Source organism: Trachemys scripta, chromosome 5, assembly GCF_013100865.1.
Source record: "Trachemys scripta elegans isolate TJP31775 chromosome 5, CAS_Tse_1.0, whole genome shotgun sequence".
Lineage (NCBI taxonomy): Eukaryota > Metazoa > Chordata > Testudines > Emydidae > Trachemys > Trachemys scripta.
This window is the reverse complement of record NC_048302.1, coordinates 119631157-119654509: the sequence shown is the minus strand read 5'-3', so window position 1 is coordinate 119654509 and position 23353 is coordinate 119631157. Positions and strand designations below refer to the sequence as shown.

The 23353-nt window shown below is 45.7% G+C and overlaps 1 protein-coding gene across 3 annotated transcripts in view; it reads left to right on the top strand.

The window, feature by feature from the left end:
• The window catches only part of RGS12 (regulator of G protein signaling 12), a 177496-nt gene that overhangs the window by 39826 nt on the left and 114317 nt on the right, over positions 1–23353 (top strand). For all 3 annotated transcript variants that reach the window (XM_034771889.1, XM_034771891.1, XM_034771890.1), the window contains one exon: positions 13581–13697. In XM_034771889.1, the coding sequence (XP_034627780.1) occupies positions 13581–13697 (117 nt within the window). The remainder of the gene's footprint in view (positions 1–13580; positions 13698–23353) is intronic.

Genomic DNA, 23353 nt, shown 5'->3' with positions numbered 1-23353 from the left:
CGCAGACCTCCTTTGGACTTGGGGATCAGGAAGTAACGGGAATAAAATCCCCTTCCCCGTCCCTCTTCAGGGACCCTTCTCACGAGCAACTTCTTATACAGGAGGTTTCTACGCTCCTTGCCATGGGGGCCATAGAGGAGGTTCCGATAGAGTTAAGGGGCAGGGGATTTTATTCCCGTTACTTCCTGATCCCCAAGTCCAAAGGAGGTCTGCGGCCCATCTTGGACTTGCGCGGACTCAACAAATTTGTAGTAAAGTTGAAGTTCCGCATGGTCTCTTTGGGGGCCATTATCCCTTCCCTCGATCCTGGAGACTGGTTCGCCGCCCTCGACATGAAAGACGCATACTTTCACATCACAATTTACCCACCTCACAGACGCTTCCTGCGATTCGTGGTAAACACGGTGCACTACCAATTTGCAGTCCTTCCCTTCGGCCTATCCTCGGCCCCAAGAGTGTTCACGAAATGTATGGCTGTCGTGGCAGCGTACCTTCGTCGACAAGGGATACAGGTGTTCCCGTACCTAGACGACTGGCTGGTACGCGGTCGCACCAAGGAGCAAGTTCAAGCTCACGTCCACATAATAGTGCACACATTCAACGAGTTGGGCATCCTACTCAACAAGGACAAATCCACTCTAGAACCTACCCAGAGAATAGAATTCATCGGCGCAGTTCTATACTCCAGACGTGCACAAGCCATCCTGCCAGACAACCGCTTTGGCACCATCAAGAACCTCATTCAAGGGCTCAAGGCCTTCCCAACTACCACGGTGAGGTCGTGCCTTACCCTGCTGGGTCACATGGCTTCCTGCACGTACGTAACCAGGCATGCCAGACTTCGGCTTCGCCCACTTCAAACCTGGGTGTCATCAATATACCGCCCACATCGGGACAGCCTGAACATGGTGGTCACGGTCCCGAACTCGGTCCTGACCTCCCTCACCTGGTGGCTAGATCACAATGTGGTCTGCGAGGGGATGCCATTTCACGCCCCACAACCCTCTCTGCACCTGGTCACAGACGCTTCATCTCTGGGTTGGGGCGCCCATCTCAACGAACACCATACCCAGGGCCTGTGGACTGCACCCCAGCTAGCCCTGCACATCAATGTTCGGGAACTGATGGCGGTGCGCCTGGCGTGCCAGGCATTTCTCAATCTCCTACGTGGCCGTTGTGTGTTAGTTCTCATCGACAACACCACGGCCATGTTTTACATCAACAAGCAAGGAGGAGCACGTTCGTCAATTCTATGCCAAGAGGCCATTCGCCTGTGGGACTTCTGCATCGCCCACTCAATCCATCTCACGGCATCGTTCCTCCCTGGAGTCCAGAACACTCTAGTGGACCGACTCAGCAGGTCCTTCCAGACGCACGAGTGGTCTATCCGTCCGGACATCATACATTCCATCTTCCGGAAGTGGGGGTTTCCCCAGATAGACCTGTTTGCATCTCGAGACAACAGGAAGTGCCACGTGTTCTGCTCCCTACAAGGTCGAGCTCCGGGCTCCCTCTCGGATGCGTTTCTCCTTCCCTGGAAAGACCACCTGTTTTATGCCTTCCCTCCGTTTCCTCTGGTCCACAAAGTACTGCTCAAATTGCGCAGAGACCAGGCACAGGTAATTCTGATCGCTCCAGCGTGGCCGAGACAACATTGGTACACCACACTGTTGGAACTCTCGGTTCAGACACCGATCCCGCTTCCATTATGTCCGGATCTCATCTCTCAGGACCACGGCCGGCTGCGTCACCCCGACCTGCAATCACTCCACCTCACAGCGTGGCTGCTCCATGGTTCACCCAGGCAGAGCAGCAATGCTCGCACTCTGTCCAACAGATTCTGCTGAGCAGTAGGAAGCCCTCAACACGCACCACGTACCTGGCCAAGTGGAAGCGGTTCTCCTGTTGGTGCGAACAACGAGCCACGTCCCCGTTGCAGACACCCATTCCTCTCATTTTGGAATATCTCCTCTCCCTAAAACAGCAGGGGTTGGCGATATCTTCAATTAGAGTCCACCTGGCCGCTATATCGGCCTTTCACCCAGGGGAACTCGCGTCCTCGGTATTCTCTAACCCGATGGTCGTTAGATTCCTCAAGGGCTTAGACCGGATGTACCCACAACAACGTCAGCCCGTCCCGACGTGGGACCTCAACCTGGTTCTCTCCAAGCTCACAGGTCCTCCATTCGAGCCACTGGCCACCTGTTCACTTCTGTACCTATCCTGGAAGACAGCCTTCCTCGTAGCCATCACCTCAGCAAGGCGTGTTTCTGAACTCAGGGCGCTTACCTCTGAGCCCCCTTACACAGTTTTTCATAAGGATAAAGTGCAGCTTCGTCCACATCCTGCCTTTCTCCCTAAGGTGGTTTCTCCTTTTCATATCAACCAGGATATATTTCTCCCGGTCTTTTATCCCAAACCACATGCCACTCGCCAGGATCAACGTTTGCATTCCCTGGACGTACGAAGGGCCCTGGCCTTCTATATTGACCGCACAAAGCACTTTAGAAAGACGACGCAACTCTTCGTTGCAGTGGCCGACCGAATGAAAGGCTCACCGGTCTCCTCACAACGCCTATCCTCCTGGATTACGTCTTGCATCCGGACTTGCTATGACCTGGCAGGTGTCTCAGCACCGCACCTCACCGCTCACTCCACGAGGGCCCAAGCCTCCTCGACTGCTTTCCTGGCACATGTTCCGATACAGGACATTTGTAGAGCGGCGGTTTGGTCATCAGTCCACACGTTTGCAGCTCACTATGCACTAGTGCAACAGTCCAGGGACGATGCTGCATTCGGGTCAGCGGTTTTGCACACAGCAATGTCTCACTCCGACCCCACCACCTAAGTTGGGCTTGGGAGTCACCTAATGGAATGGATATGAGCAAGCACTCGAAGAAGAAAAGACGGTTACTCACCGTTGTAACTGTTGTTCTTCGAGATGTGTTGCTCATATCCATTCCAAACCCGCCCCCCGTCCCCACTGTCGGAGTAGCCGGCAAGAAGGAACTGAGGGGGCGCCGGGTCGGCTGGGGTATATATTCAGCGCCATGAAGGCGCCACTCTAGGGGGCTCCACAGCCGACCCGCCGGTGTTGCTAGGGTAGAAAATCTTCCGACGATCGTGCACGCGGCGCGCGCACACCTAATGGAATGGATATGAGCAACACATCTCGAAGAACAACAGTTACAACGGTGAGTAACCGTCTTTTACTGCACAAGGTAACTTCTTCAATTTGTGTCCCTATGGGTACTCTGCAACCCTTCCTCCTCCCCTCTACTTCAGAGTTCTTGTCCATGACTCTGTGGTAGAGAAGGAACTGAGGAGGATTAGCCCATATGCACTGACTAGCCTCATGGCACAGCACGAGGAGAGACTACATGTTGGGGCACAACAGACACTGCTACCAAAGTTCTCCGATCAGCAGCGCAGGGATGAAGACACACCTATGGTGGAGCACCCATAGGGGGACACATCTCAAAGAACCATAGTTACTGCACACGGTGAGTAACTTCTTCTTTCTGGCGTCTCAACAGACCATAGAATGGTTACAGAATGGGATACTTACAGGCATGGCAATGTAAGGTTATTATTTTTAAGAAACAGGAATGGCCCTAGCAAAAAAAGATCTGTAGTTTTTACTCTTAAAAGATATTCTTTACTGTTTACATGTCCTGCTTGCCTTTTTGAGCACCATGTGGTGATGTTAAGGGGAACTATGCTGCTGGCATACACTCCGCCATTAACAAATACACATTGCTAACTGGGGCTTCTCATAACTTTTGCATTGGTTCCTTGAGCAGAATTTTCTCCTATTGCTGTATTAATAAACGTTAAAATGGTGCCCAAAACTTATTGGGCTTAAGATCGGTTTCTGTCTTGTCTGCGTCTACTGCAGGCTTCGCAGTGGGCTGTCCTTTGGGGGTGCATCAGCTCTTCCGAGTATGGACCCAGAATGTGCTGCTCCTGCTCCAAAGCCTGCTCTGGAACCAGTTTCAGCAACAGAGTGACTTCAGTGTTCCCATTCAGTGCCTGCTGCTTTCTCCCATCAGTCCCCATGCTGGATTCTGGAGCCAGCAGGGCACCATCCTGGCTGACTAGGTCATCATGCATCAGGATTGGCTCCATGCTGGGCACAATGCCCAGCACCCAAACTCCTCATAATACGGGCATGATGTTGGCAAGTTGCGGTTCTGATCTCTGGTTTTACGGTACTTACTCTTGAGCTACTTAATCCGCTCCTTGCACTGGTCACCAATTTGGTAAATTTGCAAAGCTGCCAGCTTCTTCACTATTTGTGAGTATGTGTGGTCATTCCTAGTCCAGTTTTCCTGGCTTTGCACCAGAGATTTAGCAATACTAGGCTGTGCTCTTGTGACCTTGAAGGAGTATGATTTGCAAAAGAGATGTTCTGTTCAGTCTGCATTGCAAACACAGAATGCTCTCTGGTGCATTTGCAACTCAGTGGTCAGAAAGGTTAACACTGACTCACTGAGCTGCTGCACTACACCAAGGGTGGTGGCTTCCATTTTCAAGATCCTTGGAATAGAGAGGAGAAAAGACGTTGGCCTGTGGGATTGTGGGATACTTTTTGGAGGACTCCCAGGACCTGAGTCAAGCAGGGCTATGTCTACACTACAAAACAATAGGGCTCGAACCCTGGGTCAAGGCTTGACCTGGTCTCAGATCCTCCAGCCCCAAAGGGTCCTAGGACCCTGGGTCGAAGCCCTGAGTTAGCATGATTTGTGTGTGGATAGAAGTGGCGGATAGGCTTGAGCTTGAGCTTACACTGGAGTGTAGATGTACCCGGTGTCGTTCTTATCGGTTACCAGTGGGATACCACAGTTTGCACTCCCCCACCTAATCCTCTGTCTTTTGTTAGGGTCTGAGACAAAAACTTGTTTTTGGAGGGAAAAATACTTTTTCATGATTAATTTTACTATGTGTTTTGTTTTGAGGTTTTCATTTTACTTAATTTCTTACGGATTTTTTTGTGGTATCTTTAGGTTACATGAGTGATAAGCTAAGGGGAGCTCTAATCCCGTCATTATTACTGTTTCACTTCTTACAGAACTCATCTGTACTAGCAATTTTTTTATTGACTACCCAGTTCTTTATAGAAAGATCTGCTATAACAATATCACCCAGTTTTGTTTATACTTTTGTATATACTTTTAGTAGTTTGAGGGTTTTTTCTGCTGGACACCTAGATTCTTAAAGATATGAAAATGCTGAGGAAAACTAGATACAGCTCAACACTCAATCATATGAAATTCCTAAATATAGGCCACTTACAGGCTAAAAACCAATTACAATTCAAACACACTCTTTGGTAATGCTATAAACATTTTGGAAGAATAGTTCATATGTAAATTAATATGCAAGAAAAAAAAGAAACTAAAAGGGTTAATATTTACTAACAGGTATAAGACTTCCTAAGTTGTCAGATGGATTTTCTAGTTTCTCTACCATTCTAGGGTTAGGCTTCAGGAATTTTGGCCTTCCTTTTCAGCCTCTGCTCAAACATCTATCTACTCTTCTGATTCTGGTTTATTGATCTAGAGATTATATGTTTCAGATAGAAAACACATTTTATACCACTATTTAACTAATAAATTGTAATAGACTTCATAGGCACTCTGTACCAAAACAAGAGAGAGTTCATCTAGCATATATGCACAATTCAAAGTATTTTTTAGCCAGATGGCAGTATGCTTCTTTGAAGAAGTCAGCTTCATCCTTACTAATTTTTCTACAGTAGTTCGTAGTACAGTAAAAGCTGTTTTATCAGACATGTTGGGAGAATGGGGGGTAAAAAATGCTGGTTAACTAAGGGTGAGGGAGTTTGAGTTTAGGAGGGGGCTCAGGGCAGCGGGGGGGCCGCTCACCTCAGGCGGCTCCCTGCAAGCAGTGACTTCTCCTGGCTGCTCTTAAGCGGAGGTGTGGCAGGCAGCTCTGCGCACTGCCTCCACAGCTCCCATTGGATAATGGGAGCTGCGTTGCTAGCACTCAGGGCCCCATGCCAACTGGATTATAAACCGGAATTTCAATGAAGATCAGAAATGCTGGTTCATAGAGCTTTCCCGTTGGTGAAGTGCCAGATAAAACAGCTTTTACTGTATATAACAAGGTGTGGCAAATTGCCGGCACTATTATCCCATCTCCTAGGACTGGAAGGGACCTCGAAAGGTCATCAAGTCCAGCCCCCTGCCTTCACTAGCAGGACCAAGTACTGTTTTTGCCCCAGATCCCTAAGCAGCCCCCTCAAGGATTGAACTCACAACGCTGGGTTTAGCAGGCCAATGCTCAAACCACTGAGCTATCCCTCCCCCCGTTATGATGGGTCCTGCGCTTTCTCCTCTTGTGGGGGGTTCAGGGTGCTATTTCTCGCCCCTGAACTGGGGTATCAACTGTCCCACTAGTGTCCCAGAAAAGGGGAGTGGAGAGGGAGGGACCCGGGCCCGCCCTCTACTCCGGGTCCCAGCCCAGGGCCCCTAGGGATAGTGGCGAACCACTTGAACTAGCGATTCCTTCCCCTGGGCTACTTCCCTCTCCGGCCCTTCAGCTTGTGGGGCTTCCTGCCCTCTCTCTGCTTGGGCCAAGTTTCTCCCAACACCAAACAGCTCTTTTCCAATCTGCTCTCTGCTTCAACTCCTCCAACTGTCTGATTGAAGCAGGGGTTTTTTATCAGGTGACTAGCTTCAGGTGCTCTAGTTGGCTTAATTGGTTTCAGGTGCTCTAATTAATCTGTAGCAGCCTCTCTTCCTTCTACAGGGAATAAGGCTCTCATCATCCTGGGACTTACATATCTCCCATCTATCACTCTCCTGCTGCCCTCTGGCCATGCTATATCACAAAGGGTAACAGTACTATGCATCCGAAGAAGTGGGCTGTAGTCCACGAAAGCTTATGCTATAATAAATCTGTTTAGTCTCTAAGGTGCCACAAGTACTCTTGTTCTTTTTGCAGTACTGTTATATCCTCCCTAATAGTTCCTCTAACTACTGACTGACCATATGCATGTTAAAACCTTTCAATTACTAGTAGAAAACATCAGAGACACAGCCGCTGAAATCTTCCTTTACATCAGTGGTGCCCAGACTTTTCTCGTAACACCCCTGTTTACCAGTCATGGAGTCTGTCCAATCCCCCTCCCCCATTACTGTACAACTGACTCAGCAGAGGAGCTTGGGCTGAAGGCAGAGTTGGTAGCTGAACTGGGGATGGGGGTGGAACTGAGGCTAGAGGCAGAGCTGGCCTGGGGGTGCAGAGGGAATGAGGGCAGAGCTGACCTGGGGACGGAGTGGAGCTGCTTCTGGAGCCAGAGCTGGTCTGGAGCTGGGGCCAGAGCTGTGGCTGTGGGACAAGCAGAACTGCAGCTGGGGGCAGAGTGGGACTCGGGTGCTCCCTCCCCACCCCCCGTGGGAGCTAGCCTGGGCCCTGATGTGTGCCCCCGTACAGTTTGGGGACCACTGCTTTATGCCGATAAATGCTGGGACTTCCTACAGGCTAGCAGATTTGCAGATTCTAATTGTAGTAGCTATTTTCTGTTCAAGCACTAGGTGCTTTTTCCTCAGTAGATTCTCACTAAAAGTCTTTGGCTGTAGTTAACTGGAGATAGCTGTTCCTGTAAGATTTTTTGTGTGTGTGTGTGTGCATGAGATAAATAGACTTCCAACTTATTTCGTCTTCCAGAGACCTGGCCCATTTGTACAGACTAAATCTCTGGAACGAGAAGGCAGGGGAAGAGAGACTTCAGCAATAACTTACTGGGAAATTTAAATATTTTGCAGAGAGATTCAAGAAGTAGTCTTTCTTTAGCAGTGTCTAGTTCTCTTCGTCTCCCATAGGTGTCTCTAACTCAGCTCTTTAGTGCAAGAAAGAGACCATTGGTTTAGGAAACACTTTTTTTTTTTTAAGTGCCATTTCAAAACACTTATGCCTTGTCCAAATTGGCCAGGGAAATGGTTAACTGTAACTGGTTTGCACCTTTTTATAAGCAGTTCTCTAGCATTACTTTATTCTTGGTATAGATGGGGCTGTATTTCTCACTTTCTTTATTGGGGTCATATTTCTCATTTTCTTTCTTATGCTATGACTGGATTCTAACCAAGTACTAGATATTTATTTTTGTACAAGTGTCAGAAAACCTTACATCAAATTTTGACTGGGTGCTAATTTCCTGTTCTGTTTTGTACTCCTACGTGATTCTTCTAAGTGTGGTTTTTTTCATCCTCCCTTTCATTCTGTGTCTCTGTATTTACAGACCCTACATAACCCAAGAGGCTTTTAGTTTTAAACTCAGACATCAACATTTGTTGAATAACCAAATCTAGTGATTCTGAAGATTGCAGATCAATTTCATTTTCTCTTAGAATGCAATGGAGTTACCTTAAAGCAGGCCTGCCCACCCCCTAAATCAGGGATCGGCAACCTTTGGCACGCGGCTTGCCAGGGTAAGCCCCTGGCCGGGCTGGTTTATTTACCTGCCACATCCACAGATTTGTCTGATCTCGGATCCCACTGGCCGCGGTTCGCTGCTCCAGGCCAATGGGGGCCTCAGCCAGTGGGAGCTGCGATCAGTCAAACCTGCGGACGCAGCAGGTAATCAAACCAGCCCGCCGCGGTGTTTACCCTGGCGAGCCGCGTTCCAAAGGTTGCTGATCCCTGCCCTAAATTTAGATGTAATTAGTTTCTAAAATCTTTTGCATTATATTTTATCTGTACATGATAAACGCTCAAGAGTAGCACACAGGGATTGCCACCTTTTAAACCTATGTTGGGCAATTATTTCTGTGTTCTCTTTGGGCTGCACTTGGAAACAAAGTGAAAATGTCATGTTCTCCTTTGTCCCAGATGTGTTTGCCCAGTTTTGATATTTGGTTTTCTTTCTCATCACCCTTCTGTTATGAAAGATGGATACCTGCTGGGAAAGCTTTTGTTTTTGGTGATACTACAGAGGAGCATTGAGAAGCATGCATTAAAGTGTACTTTAATACTTTCTCAGTTGGCTTCAGTATGCCATTTGCCCTCCGAAGTACTGATGTTACTATTGTTGCTTGCCTTTGGAGTTCCTCCTGCCTTACATTCCTCAGGGGGAGGGATAGCTCGGTGGTTTGAGCATTGGCCTGCTAAACCCAGAGTTGTGAGTTCAATCCTTGAGAGGGCCACTTAGGGATCTAGGGCAAAAAATCAGTACTTGGTCTTGCTAGTGGAGGCAGGGGGCTGGACTTGATGACCTTTCAGGCTCCTTTCCAGTTTTAGGAGATGGGTATATCTCCATATATTATTATTATTATATTATTTGTGTTTGTTCTCACTAAATGAAAGATTTAATAAATGTAAAGGTGGTACTTCCATAGTTAAAATGTGGTGAAACTTTCATGCAAGTAATTTACATCCTTACATACAAGGAGCATCAAGTGTCACTAGTAATAACTTTCAAGGTGCCATGCTATTGTTTTGACTATCTCTAATTAATACTGATGCATTCTGCTGAATTTGCCATGGAGTCTACCCTTTGCTGCAGAGTATTGCATCAGATCTAAGCTTTCATTTTGCAGGGGGAAAAGTTATTTTAGATCTTAGGATTGCAAAGAGCCTTAAAATATAAACCATGCATGAACCAATGCAATAATACCTGCCTGGATCTGCAGATCACTTGCAAATTATCTCAGAGATATGAAATGCCCTGTTTAGCTCCATGGGTGTTAACGTTGAAACCTAAGGATGGCAACTTTGAATGTCAGCATACTAAACTGATGATAATTTTATATCCAAAATATCTAGCTAATGTACTTGTTCCAGTCTGACATTGTTCCTGGGTGTCAAAAACCTCAAGAGTCTACTTTTCAGCTTCTCCCTGACAACTTCTATGGTGCAGTTATTCATTGTCAGTACACTGAAAATTGAAAATATGGGGTAGAACAAAGATATTTCAATATAAAAAACACAGGGAATACTACATCATTTGTTTTCATAGTGAGATAAGAACCTCCTTATTTAAAGCTTTCCTGAAATGCCCCAGAAACAAGAAGGGCTTTCTCCAGAATTTGCGTCCAGCTTCCTGAAAAGTACACTGGGCTGTGGCAATCCATCTTACAATAAAGACTTCCAAATGGAGTCTCTAGTAAATATACACCAGTGAGAATTGCAAAGTCACCAAAGAGAGTCATATTGTTAAAGAATAGCATTGAATACCTGTGGGTAAATAAACAGATATTCATTTTCTTCCGGGAAGATGTCAAAAATATATCATCCTATAGAACAGTGATATAACTTCATAGTGTTCTGTTTTTTCCCCTACTTTGTACAGTCAGCTGTGAACATCTAATTATAAGAATCTGGAATTATTTTTGTTTAATGTAAATTTCAAATGCAGAAAAACAAAACACTTAGGGGGAAAAAAAAAGAAATATTTTAGAGTTGGAAACAGTGACTCTCCTAAAGGCAGAAAAGAAAAAAAAATTGAAGGAAAAGTAATAGAAAGCTGCCATTTAAAAACCATGCAGTCGCTAATAAATATTCTTGAGACACAAGATAGGTAAGGTAATATCTTTTATTGGAGCAACTTCTCTTGAGAGAGACCAAGTTTCAAGACAGAGCTCTTTTTCAGGTCTGGGAAATGTCACACAGAAAAATTATAAAAGACAAAAAAACCCTATCATTTCTGGGTGAACACTTTTCACAAAGCAATTATAGTTCTCTATATCTGACTTCTCAGTCATCATCCTCAAAGGAAAACTGCACAGCACCTTCAAAAGACAAGCCTAGGAGCATAAGTACATAACTTTGCTAGACCCTAAAAATCATGGATGGAATAGAGACACTGGAATTATGGCTTTTTACAATGGTCTATAACCCATTAAATCCACCCCTCTCTGGTTCTTTTCTTGTGTGCCCCCCCCCCCCCCCCATGACTGGAGAGGTATTATCTGGCTACTTCACCTGAAACGGTCCCTCTAAATATGTTTACTTATGCTAAACAATCTTTTCACCTTGTATTTAGTTGTGACACTCTGAGTACATTTCCCAGACCTGAAGAAGAACTCTGTGTAAGCTTGAAAGCTTTTCTCTCTCTCTCCAAGAGAAGTTGGGTCAATAAAATGGTCTCCCCAGGTTTCTGTAATATCCTGGGACCAACAAAGCCATGACAACATAGCATACAATACATATTCTTGTAAACTTGCATCCTTCCTCACCACAGCAGATGAAATAAGGGATAGTTAACTATGATATAATTAAAAGGAACATTTTAAGACAACATAAATTGGGAGTAGTTAATGCGCCTCTTCAGTGTTGCCTGGAAGGCGGGTGCAATACCTTTGGACTGGCAAACTGGGGTGGTGGTCCCGATCTTTAAGGAAGGATACCAGAGGGTGTGTTCCAACTATAGGGGGATCACACTCCTCAGCCTCCTTGGCAAAGCCTATGCCAGGGTGCTTGAGGGGAGGTTACGCTCATTAGTTGTACCTCGGATTCAGGAGGAACAATGCGGATTCTGTCCTGGCCTTGGAACAACTGACCAGCTCTTTGTTCTCTTGCAGATACTCAAGGGATTGTGGGAGTTTGCTAATCCAGTCTACCTTTGTTTTGTAGACCTGGAGAAGTCCTATGACTGCATTCCCTTAGATGTCTTGTGGGAAGTGCTGCTGGGAGTATAAGCTGCCAGTGCTGCTTTTGCGTGCTATCCGGTCCCTCTGCTCTCAGAGTGAGAGTTGTGTTTGTATTCTTGGCATTAAGTTGAGTTCGTTCAAGGTGAGTGATGGACTCCACCAAAGGTGCATCTTGTCCCCACTCCTGTTCGGTACGGTAGCATCTCTGCTCTTTGCAGATGAAGAGGTCCTTCTTGCTTCTTCAGACTGTGATCTCCGAATGTTTTGCAGCTGAGTGTAAAGCGGCTGGGATGAGAATCAGCACCTCCAAATAAGAGGTCATGGTCCTCTCCTAGAAGAAAGTGGACTGCTCTCTCTAGGTGCTGCAGGGGCTGCTACATTTAGTGGAAGAGTTTAAATATCTAGGGGTCTTGTTCACGAGTGATGGCAAGTTGGGAGCATGAGATCAACTGGCGGATTGGTGTGGTGGTGGCAGTGATGCGGGCGCTGTGCTGATCCATGGTGGTGAAGCGGGAGCTGAGTTCTTGGACAAAGATCTCAGTTTACAGGTTGCTGAAAGAACGAGATCGCGGGTACAAGCACAGAAATGAAGTTTCTCCGCAGGGTGACTGGGCTTACTCTCTGAGACAGGGTGAGGAGCTCGGCTATTTGGGAGGTCCTTGGAGTAGAGCCACTCCTCCTCTGGATCAAGAGGAGCTAGTTGAGGTGGTTTGGGCACCTGTTAAGGATGCCCCCTGGGAGGCTTCCATTGGAACTTTTCCAGAAACGTCGCATTGGGTGGAGGCCTTGAGGCCGACCCAGTACGTGCTGGAGGGATTATATCTCTTGGCTGGCCTGGGAATGGTGGGGAATCCCCCAGGAGGAGCTGGAACATGTTGCGGAGGAAAAATAGGTCGGGTCTTCCCTATTCTCCATGCTGCTGCCGCGACCTTTGCTAGGAAAAACGGCCTAAAGGAGGAAGAAGAAGATGATGATGATAAATTGGGGGAAGTTTCAGATACATGGAGCAACAAAAATAGTGACTCTCCAGCTGTAGATGGTGTGAGGAGGGAGAAGGAAACAACAGAGAAAAGGCCCTCACTAAAGAGAAACTGAGCTTGGTGGAACATCTCCATAGAGATGTTTGAAATCCAGAAGACCATTTTGATTTAACTTTGGAGGTGGATTACAATGCCATTTATGGTTGAGGATAGGGGTGCTATAACTCTATTCTCCAAAGCTAAAGAGTCGTCAGTGACTTTATTTTAGACCTCATGCGAGAAAGTGGGAATTTATTGATGTTAGGCCATAAAAAGGGAATGTCAGTAATCGAAGTGGGGACACAAGAAAATTTTACCCTCAACTTGATGTCAGTTTCATTTGTCTGGATATAATAAGATAACTTTGATACTGCATCCGATCAGTTCCAAAATTTCAGGGAATGTTCCAGCTGTGTTTAAAGCATACAGAAAGAGTGCATCAAAGATTGGGTAAGATGGATTCTAGTATTGTTGTAGCATCATATGGAGGAAATGTGAGTAAGCATTTTATAGTCATTATAACATAGGGGTAGGTCTCTCTTATGTTCAGATACGGGCACCCATGTTGCTAATAATTACACATAGAATTTACTTTATGCAGATGAGTAGTCTCACTGATTACTCATGTTCATAAAGTCATTTGTGTCTAAATGTTTGAAGGACTGGGGACTTTGGCTGGAAAAGTCACCTGATGAACTTAAGTATGTCACTTGGGTAGAGAATTTCAGAGACAGAAAAGGGAGACAGTTGCCTAACACCCATTCAAAATGGGAACCTAACTCACTTTTGTTACTTTTATTGAAGTTCTTCTTCCTTGTTGTTCAATGTGCCTATCAACACAATTCTCTAGAAATCAGATGTTGTCTCTGAGGAGTTGTATTTTATTTTAGTACTGTATTTACATAGAACAAGTATAAGTAACCCTATATTTTCTATTGTGTTTTAGGGTGCCAAATTTGGACATCCAGTTGGATTAGCCCTGGCTCCCCAACGTTCGTCTGTTCGGAGATCATTTGGAAGATCTAAGCGATTTAGCATTACTCGTTCACTGGATGATCTTGAGGTAATTAAGCTTACATAAAACATTATATTAAACTTTTAAATGATTCATGGAGAGTAATATTTTAGTAATTTTGCCAATGATACAGGATCTGTGGAAGCAAGAAATACAGTGCTGAGAGTTGCCTGACTACTACAGAACAGATGCTCAATCAGCAAGGGGAGCTAGAGGGAGAGGAGGTTGAAGGAGGCTTCATTCCTTCCTCTCTTCTAGTGCTGTCTCCCCAATGACTGCTTTATGGGGGGAGGGGGAGAGGAAGGAGAGAAAGATGGGACACCAACTAATCTACCTGTCTCTTCCAATTTGGAAGTAAGAAAGGTACTTCAGAAGTGGAAGCAAAAAGACTGAGATAGAGCCCTTGGCATGGGGGGAGGAAGGAATGGGAAGCAACACAAAGCCCCTGGCATGAAGGGAAGAATGGGGGATCCTGGTTTGGATGTGTGGGGGAAAAAGAAATAATTGGGGCACATGAAGTCCCAGGCATAGGTGGGCAATTGGGGGCAGGCAAATGGAGTCTTGAGCATGGGGGTGAGAAAAAGGGGGAATCAGAAAATGGAGGGCTGCAATGGTGTGTTGATGCAATGAGTGCTCAGTCTACAGAAGCAATGAACTGTGCGACCCTATAGTCCAATTATTCATTACTTTATTTCTCTCTTCCCAAATATCTGTTTATTTCTCAAATATTTTGAAGCAAGAAAAAAGCAAATATTCTTTATTGAGAACAATATCTATATTCCTGTCTGAAGTTTTAAAATAATGTGATTTTTTTTTAAAACCATATACTCAGAAGTTTAAAACGGTAGGCCGTCTTTTAAACATCAAAGCAAAATAATCTGAGTGGAGACCCAGTGTGAGAAATATTAGCCCGGGCAGTAATTTGAAAAACGTCATAAGTGAACGAAAAAAAAAAGTGTTTGGAATGGAAGTGTCTAGTTCTAAATATAGTAGTATTACTGCAGCACTATAATTCAGTATTATAATCACCAAATAACCATTATTTCTACTAAAGTAGAACAGAATACAGTCTTCAGTACTGATGAGCAGGATAAGTTGTATTCCATGTAGTTTCTTGTACATGGGTATTTTGAATGTAGCTCAGTCAGTTTAATCAACTGAGTTTTTGTTAGCCCATTTTGTAAGAGTATGAGTTTGTTCCAATGTGTTTGGGTAATATTTCCTCTCTCAGGCCATTTTGCATGGTGCTATGTACCAATTGTCTGCCTGGTTTCCTTCCCCAAATGTGGTCGTATGATTCCTTTCGGATTCTCTGTTGTTAAAGGAGCTATTTAAATGTAAAATATTGTATGTATATAATGCTATAACTAATTTGAAAATATTCTGCCTCTTGCCTTCAAAAAAAGTCATTCAGAGATTTAAACATGAATAAACAATATTCTTATGAGGTTAGAACAGGTGCCTGCTTACTTGCAGAAACCAGTTTATGCATTGGCAGAAATGGTAAATTTTTATATTCTAACTTTGACTCGTAGAATTTATTCCTTAGATGATATTTTTATTGGCAGATATTTTGAACAAGTTTACTATTAACTTGCAGAAAGGGAAGAAGAGATAGGGAGGGAACCAAATAAATGCACAATAATTCCAAGACTATGTAGTGTTACAGAAAATGATATAGAGTACCAAACATATGGCTGTAGTCCAAACCTTTTTGATAATTCTGGGTCCTGGGAGTTGCAGTCATTCACAAAGGGCAGAATATAGTCCATTATCTCTTACAAATCAAAGACAAATTCTGTCCAAGCATTATGTATGGTAATTGCTAGCAATATCTTAGCAGTCAGATCTTCACAAAAAGACACCTAGAAATTTGATTTTCATGGGATAACAAGAAAGGGGGCTGGTTGTGTCTGCCTGTACAAGAGGGGGTCCTCAAAATAGCCAAAGACTTGTGGCAGACCTCCTCCTCCATCCCTCCCTCTTTGAAACGGGCTGAGAAAAAAGTACTTTGTGCTGGCCAAAGGTTTTGAATACCTTTATACCCACCCGTCCCGGGCTCGTTGGTTGTGTCTGTGGCCAATGAGAAAGACAAGCGGGTCCACCTCCTTGACTCCCAAAAACAAAGAGTCCAAAAAACTCTATTTATTTGGGAGAAAATCTGGGCCTGTTAATAAACACAGAGAAGTCCACGTTAATGCCAGTCCAATGCATAGAGTTTATTGGAGCGGTTCTCGACCCTATGCGAGCCACGGTCTTCCGTCCAGAAGCGTGCTTTCAGGCCATGTCGGGCTTGATCGCCCACAAAGATCCATCCTCTCACTACAGCCCACATGTGCCTACAGCTAATGGGCCACATGACCGTGGTCAGCCATGCCCGACTTCATCTACAGCCTGTGCAGGCGTGGCTGGCTTTGGTCTATATCCCCAACAGACACACACCAGACCACATCCTCCTGTCCTTGGACTGGTGGCTGGATCCCAAGTCGGTGCTGCAGGGGGTTCCCTTTGTGACCCTGTCTCCATCGCTCACCCTGGTCTCGGAGGCGTCGGACCTGGGCTGGCGAGCCCATCTGGGCGAGCTCAGCACCCAGGGCCTCTGGCTACACAGCGATCTGGCCCTTCATATCAACGTCAGGGAGCTCAGAGTGGTTCGCCTGGCATGCCAGGTGTTCTTGCCCCACCTGAAGGGCAGGGTGGTGCAGATCCTGACAGACAATACAGCCGCAATGTATTACATCAACAGGCAGGGTGGTGGCATATCTTTGGCCCTTTGTCAGGAGGCGCTCAGCCTCTGAGACTTTTATGTGTGGCAGGCCATTCATCTGGTGGTCTCCCACCTTCCTGGAACCAGGAACGTCCTAGCGGATCACCTCAGCAGGACCTTCTTGTCTCGCCACGAATGATCTCTTCATCCGGAGGTGGTCAGCCTAATCTTCTATGGGTGGGGGACTTCCCAGTGGACCTGTTTGCATCCAGGTGGAACAGAAAGTACCACGTGTTCTGTTCTCTGCAGGGCATGGACAAGGGCTTCCTGTCGGCCTTCCTGATTCCGTGGTCAGGAGCGCTGATGTACTCCTTCCCGCCAGTACTGTTAATCCACAAGGTATTGCTGAAGGTGAAGCAAGACAGAGCATCTGTTATCCTCATAGCCCCAGCGTGGCCTTGTCAACACTAATTTGGCATGCTGCTGAGTTTTTCGGCAGCCACCCTGTTGCAGCTACCTCTTTGGCCGGATTCGCTCTCCCAGAACCACCTGCCACCTGCTGCACCTGAACCTGGCGTTGCTGCACTTGACTGCTTGGCTGCTGTGTGGTTGAGTATGGATGAATGGGAGTGCTCTGCTGGTGCCCAACAGGTCCTGCTGGGCAGCAGCAAACTGTCCACCAGGCTACATATGCGGCAAAGTGGAAGCAGTTCATGTGTTGGGCCTCGGACCGACACATTCATGCAGAAGAGACCCTGCTGCAGGACATCCTGGACTATTTACTGCACCTTAAGCTCCAGGGTCTGTCACCATCTTTGATCAAGGTGCACCTGGAGGCCATTTTGGTGTTCAAGCCTCCGTTTCAAGGCCGGTTGGTCTTCGCCCATCCCATGATGGCGTTGTTCCTGAAAGGTCTGGAGCATCTTTACCCTCATGTCTGGGACCTGACTCTTGTGTTGTTGAGGCTCATGGATCCCCCCTTCGAATCCTTGGCTTCCTGCTCCTCCCTCCTTCTCTCCTAGAAGGTTTCCTTCTTGGTTGCTATAACTTCGGTCCGTAGGATGTCTGAGATCAGGGTGCTCAAGTTGGAGCCACCTTTACAGTCTTCTGTAAGGACAAGGTCCAGCTGCATCTGCACCCGGCTTTTTTGCCCAAGATGGTCTCCCAGTTCCACACTGGTCAAGACATTTACCTACCGTTTCTTTGTCCAAAGCCTCATGCGATGGAGGAAGAACTCAGGCTGCATACCCAAGACATCAGACGGGCCTTCTATGTTGTTAAAACAAAGCCATTCCGTAAGTCAACTCAATTGTTCATTGCTGTCATTGACAGGATGAAAGGTTGCCCAGTGTCAGCCCAGAGAATCTTGGATTGGATCACAGCCTGCATCTGCTACTGCTATGAGCTGGCAAAGGTGCCCCCGCCGGTGATCGTGATGGCTCATTCGACTACGGCACAGCCATCATTGGCAGCCTTCCTGGCACAGATGCTGATCCTAGAGATCTGTCGGGCCGCCACCTGGTCATCCATCCACACATTCACGTCACACTACATGCTGACCCAGCAGGCTCGAGACGATGCTGGCTTTGGCAGAGCAGTGTTGCAAGCTGCAAGACTGTGAACTCCAAGCCTACCCCTGTTGCTTCTGCTTGTGAGTCACTTAGAATGGAATCAACATGAGCAAGCACTCAAAGAAGAAAAAACTGTTACTTACAGTTACAAAAGGTTGTTCTTCGAGATGTTTTGCTCATGTCCATTCCATTACCTGCCCTCCTGCCCCTCTGTCGGAGTTGTTGGCAAGAAGGATGTGAGAGGGCGTTGGGCCGGTGGTGCCTGATATACTGTGGCATGAGCGTGGCACTCCAGAGGGCACCACAGTCAGCCCTACTGGTACCACTAAGGCAAAAATCTCTGATGGCCGCGCACGTTGGCATGCACACACCTAGAATGGAATGGACATGAGCAACACCCCTTGAAGAACAACAGTTTCGAAAGGTAGGTAACCATTTTTTTTATGGTTATAAACTCCATTTGTTGGCTTAGTAGCAAAGTTTCTAAATAGGTAACTTGACTTATATTTGACTGATTAAAATCAGGACACTTCCCTGATTCTCAGCGTTCCAGAATCAATTCATCACTTTGGAAAATAAAATTAATAAGTGTTTTTTCTTTTGGGTTCACCACTTTTAAGTGATCTTGATTCACCATAGGTGGCTAGAATTTTTCCTACAGACACTCCCTGATTTATGCAAGGCATTCCAGGGACATATATCCAACAATTAAGCCAAAAAACAAAAAAACCAAAAAACCCGCTTATGGAACTTTTTCCGTAAGTGCGGGTTTGCGTAAGTTGGGTTTGCGTAACCTGGGGAGCATCTGTATTTCCACCATGGTTCAAGGTTTAGACCTCTTGCCACCATTTTATCTAATTTTGTGCCCAAGGCCCTAGCTAAGTTACATAAGTTTTGTCTTCAATGGAACCAAAACGGCATTACATCCCCAAGAAAATATCTTCATCTATAGCTTAGAAAAAATTGCTTATTGGTCTTCTATTCTTCTGTATGTTTTCCATTCTCCCCAGTAATTCAGTTCTCAAAGTACTGCACCTGTTTTGCATAATATAGTTTAGAACGGTCCAAAGTCTCAAAACTAATAAAAATCTACCGATGCTGCTGCTTAGAGTGCTCTATGGCTCTGTGATTAGTCTTTAAATCTGATACATCTGTCCTTTCTCTCTTTTTAAACATATGCTGTTGGTATAAGAGGGACTGTTTCTTACTTGTTGCTAGTTTCTGTTTCTTAGGCTGTCTACACAATTTACAGAAACTCAGCTGCACTGATGCAGTTGTACTGCTGTAGCACTTCTGGTGAAGACGCTCTAAGCCAACGGGAGAGAGCTCTCCTGTTGGCTTAATAAGTGCTGTCTCTGTGAGAGGTGGTAGCTAGGTTGGCAGGAGCTTAGGTCGGAATAAATTATGTTGCTTGGGGTGTGGATTATTCAGATCCTGGAGTAATGTAAATTATACTGAAGTAATTTGTAGTGTAGACATAAGCTTAGAATGTGCCACTGAGTGTTAGTTTTTAAAATAATTTACAACCAAATGCACAGAGTAAAACCCGTGCTTACTGGTTTTACAAAATACACTCATTCCTGTCTTAATATGAAATCCAAAACCTTTAATCCCTCTATCAAATCAAAATATTTAGTTGTAAATAGTGTAAATGAGCCAGACGTTCACATTCAAAATTAAAACTCCTCCACAATCCCTCTGTGCAGCACATGTTGGCATGGAGCACCAGCTGTAACCCCTTGCAGGCCCTCACCTTCTCAGGACAAGAGGTCCTGGTAGCATTATATTCCTGGGGGAATTTGGCACCAAAAAATTAAAAATTCTGTGCACAATATTTTAAAATTCCTCATATTTTATTTGTCAAAATAATACTATGTAATCATGTCACTTTCCCTTATTTTGATCATTTATTTCAAAATACCTATCAGCAACTATGTCTGTAACAGTACAGAAACAAACAAAAAAAATTCCTCCAGGAGTAGAATGTTAAGGAAACCCCTGTGACAACCCAGTTCCTGTTTCTCTGCCCCCTCCCCCCAGAGCCCAGGGGGTGGGGAGGGCAGACACACTCTCTCCCCCAGATCCCAGCTGCAGCTCCCCACAACCAGACACTTGCATGTACCCCGCACCCCCATACCCCGTCCCCCAGAGCCCAGCCATGGGGACCCCCCTGGCCAGACACTCACACACACCCCTCCCCACCAGAGCCCAGCTGTGGGTCCCTCGCCCGCCCCCACAGTCCAGACACTCACACGCACTCCCTACCCCCACCCCTCAGAGCCCAGCAGCGGGATGCCTCCTAACCCAGACACCCACACCCCTTCCCCCTCAGCCCAGACACTCGCACCTCCTCCCTCCCAGACCCCAGCTGTGGTGCCTCCCCAGCCTGGATACTCACACCCTCTCCCCTTCAGAGCCCAGGGATACAGAGGGAGAAACAGCCTGATGCTGGGTCCTGGGCTTGTATGGAGTTTCCTGCATGCTGTCTCTTTCCTTCAGAGCATGCTGAGAACTGCAGCAGCTGGAAATCCTCCAGCTCCCTCCCCTTCCCCCCAGCAGTGTCTTCTATTTGCGAGCTGTGCTCTGCTGGGTCCAGTGGCCCTAGTGGTGGCCAGCAGCTCTGCAGCCCATTTCCGTGGAGGAAAAGGAAATTCTGCACAAAACCCATGAATTTCTGCACAAATTCTGCATGGGCAATGGTGCAGAATTCCCCCCCGTAGTAATGGCATTAGTAGTTGTAGCAGCTATAACTAAGCTCAGGTACACTTTCACAGCTCAAGAGTCCTCCTGAGATCTGTAGCTACATGTGTATGAAGGAGTGTTTCTTTGATGGATCAATGGTGTGGTCATGTGGGAACTGTGGTGTGGAAGGGCCGGGTGGGAGAAATGGGGACAAGGAGGTAATTGGGTAAGAGGTATAATGGGGACATATCCAGCAGGCAGAAATTGAGAAGAAATTATTAAACATCAACAATAGATAACTGTTTTGAAATAAAATGAAAAAAGTCAGTTTGACAGATGTAGCAATATCCTTGGATATCCTTATTGAATTAAGTTTAAGCATCTTTGGAGTCAATTGTATTAAATTAAATGAAGATTTCTAACCATCAGAGGAGTGAAGTTCTGGAACAGGCTTCCAAGGTTTAAACCCACTTTCAGCTTGGAAAAGAGGAGACTAAGGGGGGATATGATAGAGGTATATAAAATAAAATAATGAGTGATGTGGAGAAAGTGAATAAGGGAAAGTTCTTCACTTGTTCCCATAATATAAGAAGTAGGGGCCACCAAATGAAATTAATGGGCAGCAGGTTTAAAACAAATGGAAGTTCTTCACACAGCGCATAGTCAACTTGTGGAACTCCTTGCCTGAGGAGGTTGTGAAGGCTAGGACTATAGTTAAAAGAGAAGTGGATAAATTCATGGAGATTAAGTCCATTAATGGCTATTAGCCAGGAGGGGTAAGGAATGGTGTCCCTAGCCTCTGTTTGTCAGAGAGTGGTGATGAACGGCAGGAGAGAGATCACAGAGATCGTTACCTGTTAGGTTCACTCGCTCTGGGGCACCTGTTAGGTTCACTTGCTCTGGGGCATCTGGCATTGGCCACTGTCGGTAGACCTATGGCCATTCTTATGTTCTTAAACTAGTGTAAATGGTGAATTCCCTGTAACCTGAAGTCTTGAAGCATGATTTGAGGACTTCAGTAACTCAGCCAGAGGTTCGGGGTTTGTTTAAGGAGTGGGTGAGGTTCTGTGGCTTGCAGTGTGCAGGAGGTCAGACTAGATGATCATGATGGTCCCATCTAAGCTTAAAGTCTAAGAGTCATAGGTGTTATGTATTATTGTGGGCCTGAATGATTGAACAATGTGGCAGACAGTAATGGACTCTTGAGACAATACGCATGAAGTGGATTTCTTGGGCAATATCTAGAGGGTGGGGAATGCAAATTTCCCTCCCCCTTAATTCCCCACCAGAGCCTTTTGAAAATCCCCTGAGGAAGGGACATTGTCTACTGATCACCTGTTCCTGGAATCTGAAGATCAAAAACCCAGGCTGTATAAAGAAAACACTAACCTATACGAACTTGTAACCACAGAAAAATCCCTTGGTGGGGTTTGAAGGACTGACTTCTATTAGAGACCCTGATGGATCAGGGGTGTGTGGGTGTATGATTTCTGGTGAGCTTACTAGCATGTGAGTAGGTTCTTTTATTGTTTTTAATATATTTTCTCTAATGCTTTCACCTTAAGAATAAATGTATTTTGGTTAGAGAGAACTGGGTGTAACTTATAACTACTGGCAATTATTCTATTCATAAGCCTTCAAAGAGAAAACAAAGTGTAGACGCTGGCCTGTTTAGGCAGTCTGGCTTGCTGACAATTTTGCAGTGTAGGCAGGGAACTCTGCAGCCTGGGTAAATCCCAGTCAAGAGGACAGAGATGCAGTTCTCCTCCCAAGAGAGGTGATGGCTAGGAGCTGGGATCCCAAAAGTGAGTGCCCCCTTGATGGACTGTGAAGGTGGAATACGGGTCAGTTGCCCAGAACTCTGACAGCCAAGATTAAACACACAGTAATTAAAAACAGTGGTAGTTAATTAACATTAACTCTTGTTCTTGTTCTGTTAAATGCCACTGTCTTTTTTTACTTTGTTTTTAATCCTGGCCTATTGTCATTTAAAAAAAAATAATTAGTTGTCTTTTAAAAATTATTTAATGGGTTTCAATCATTACCTATTAAATCTTGAATGCCCACTTCGTCAGAACATGCGTCTGACGAAGTGGGCATTCACCCACGATAGCTTATGCTCCAATACATCTGTTAGTCTTTAAGGTGCCATAGGACTCTTTGTTGCTTTTTACAGATCCAGACTAACACGGCTACCCCTCTGATATTAAATCTTGAAAAACTATCTTTCCTCTGTCCTCCCTCTTTCTGATTGTCTGTGAGCTCTAGGCCACCTGTCCCACCCTGCATCTCAAATGTAGCCCTGTGAGTCCTCCCCCTATGCTGCCCACCCCACCCCATAGATTCATGCTTTGTGTGCGTGCTTGTCGGGGGATGGGGGGGCCGGAAAGGGGAGGGATTCCCAAGACTTAACATCTGGTCAAACATCCCAAGTTTAGTGAAAGTAACCTTAAAATTAGTGTTCTTTAAACTTTAAATATCTTAAACTCAAATGCTCACCCCTTGCAAGGTGATGTGCGCCCTCAACTGGCACTCCTCATGTTGCAGGAATGGGCTCACAGTTTGTAAGATTGAGCCATTTTCCACAGGAAACAAATGGCCAAAGCTGAGATCCTGAAGAAAAGGACATTTCTCTTTGATTGATATCACAACTAAAAATTGTCTTTCCAAATACAAGATATGACAAACTATATTTTCACCGTCAAGAAGAAAAATTGTAAAATTGTAAAATACAGACAAGATTC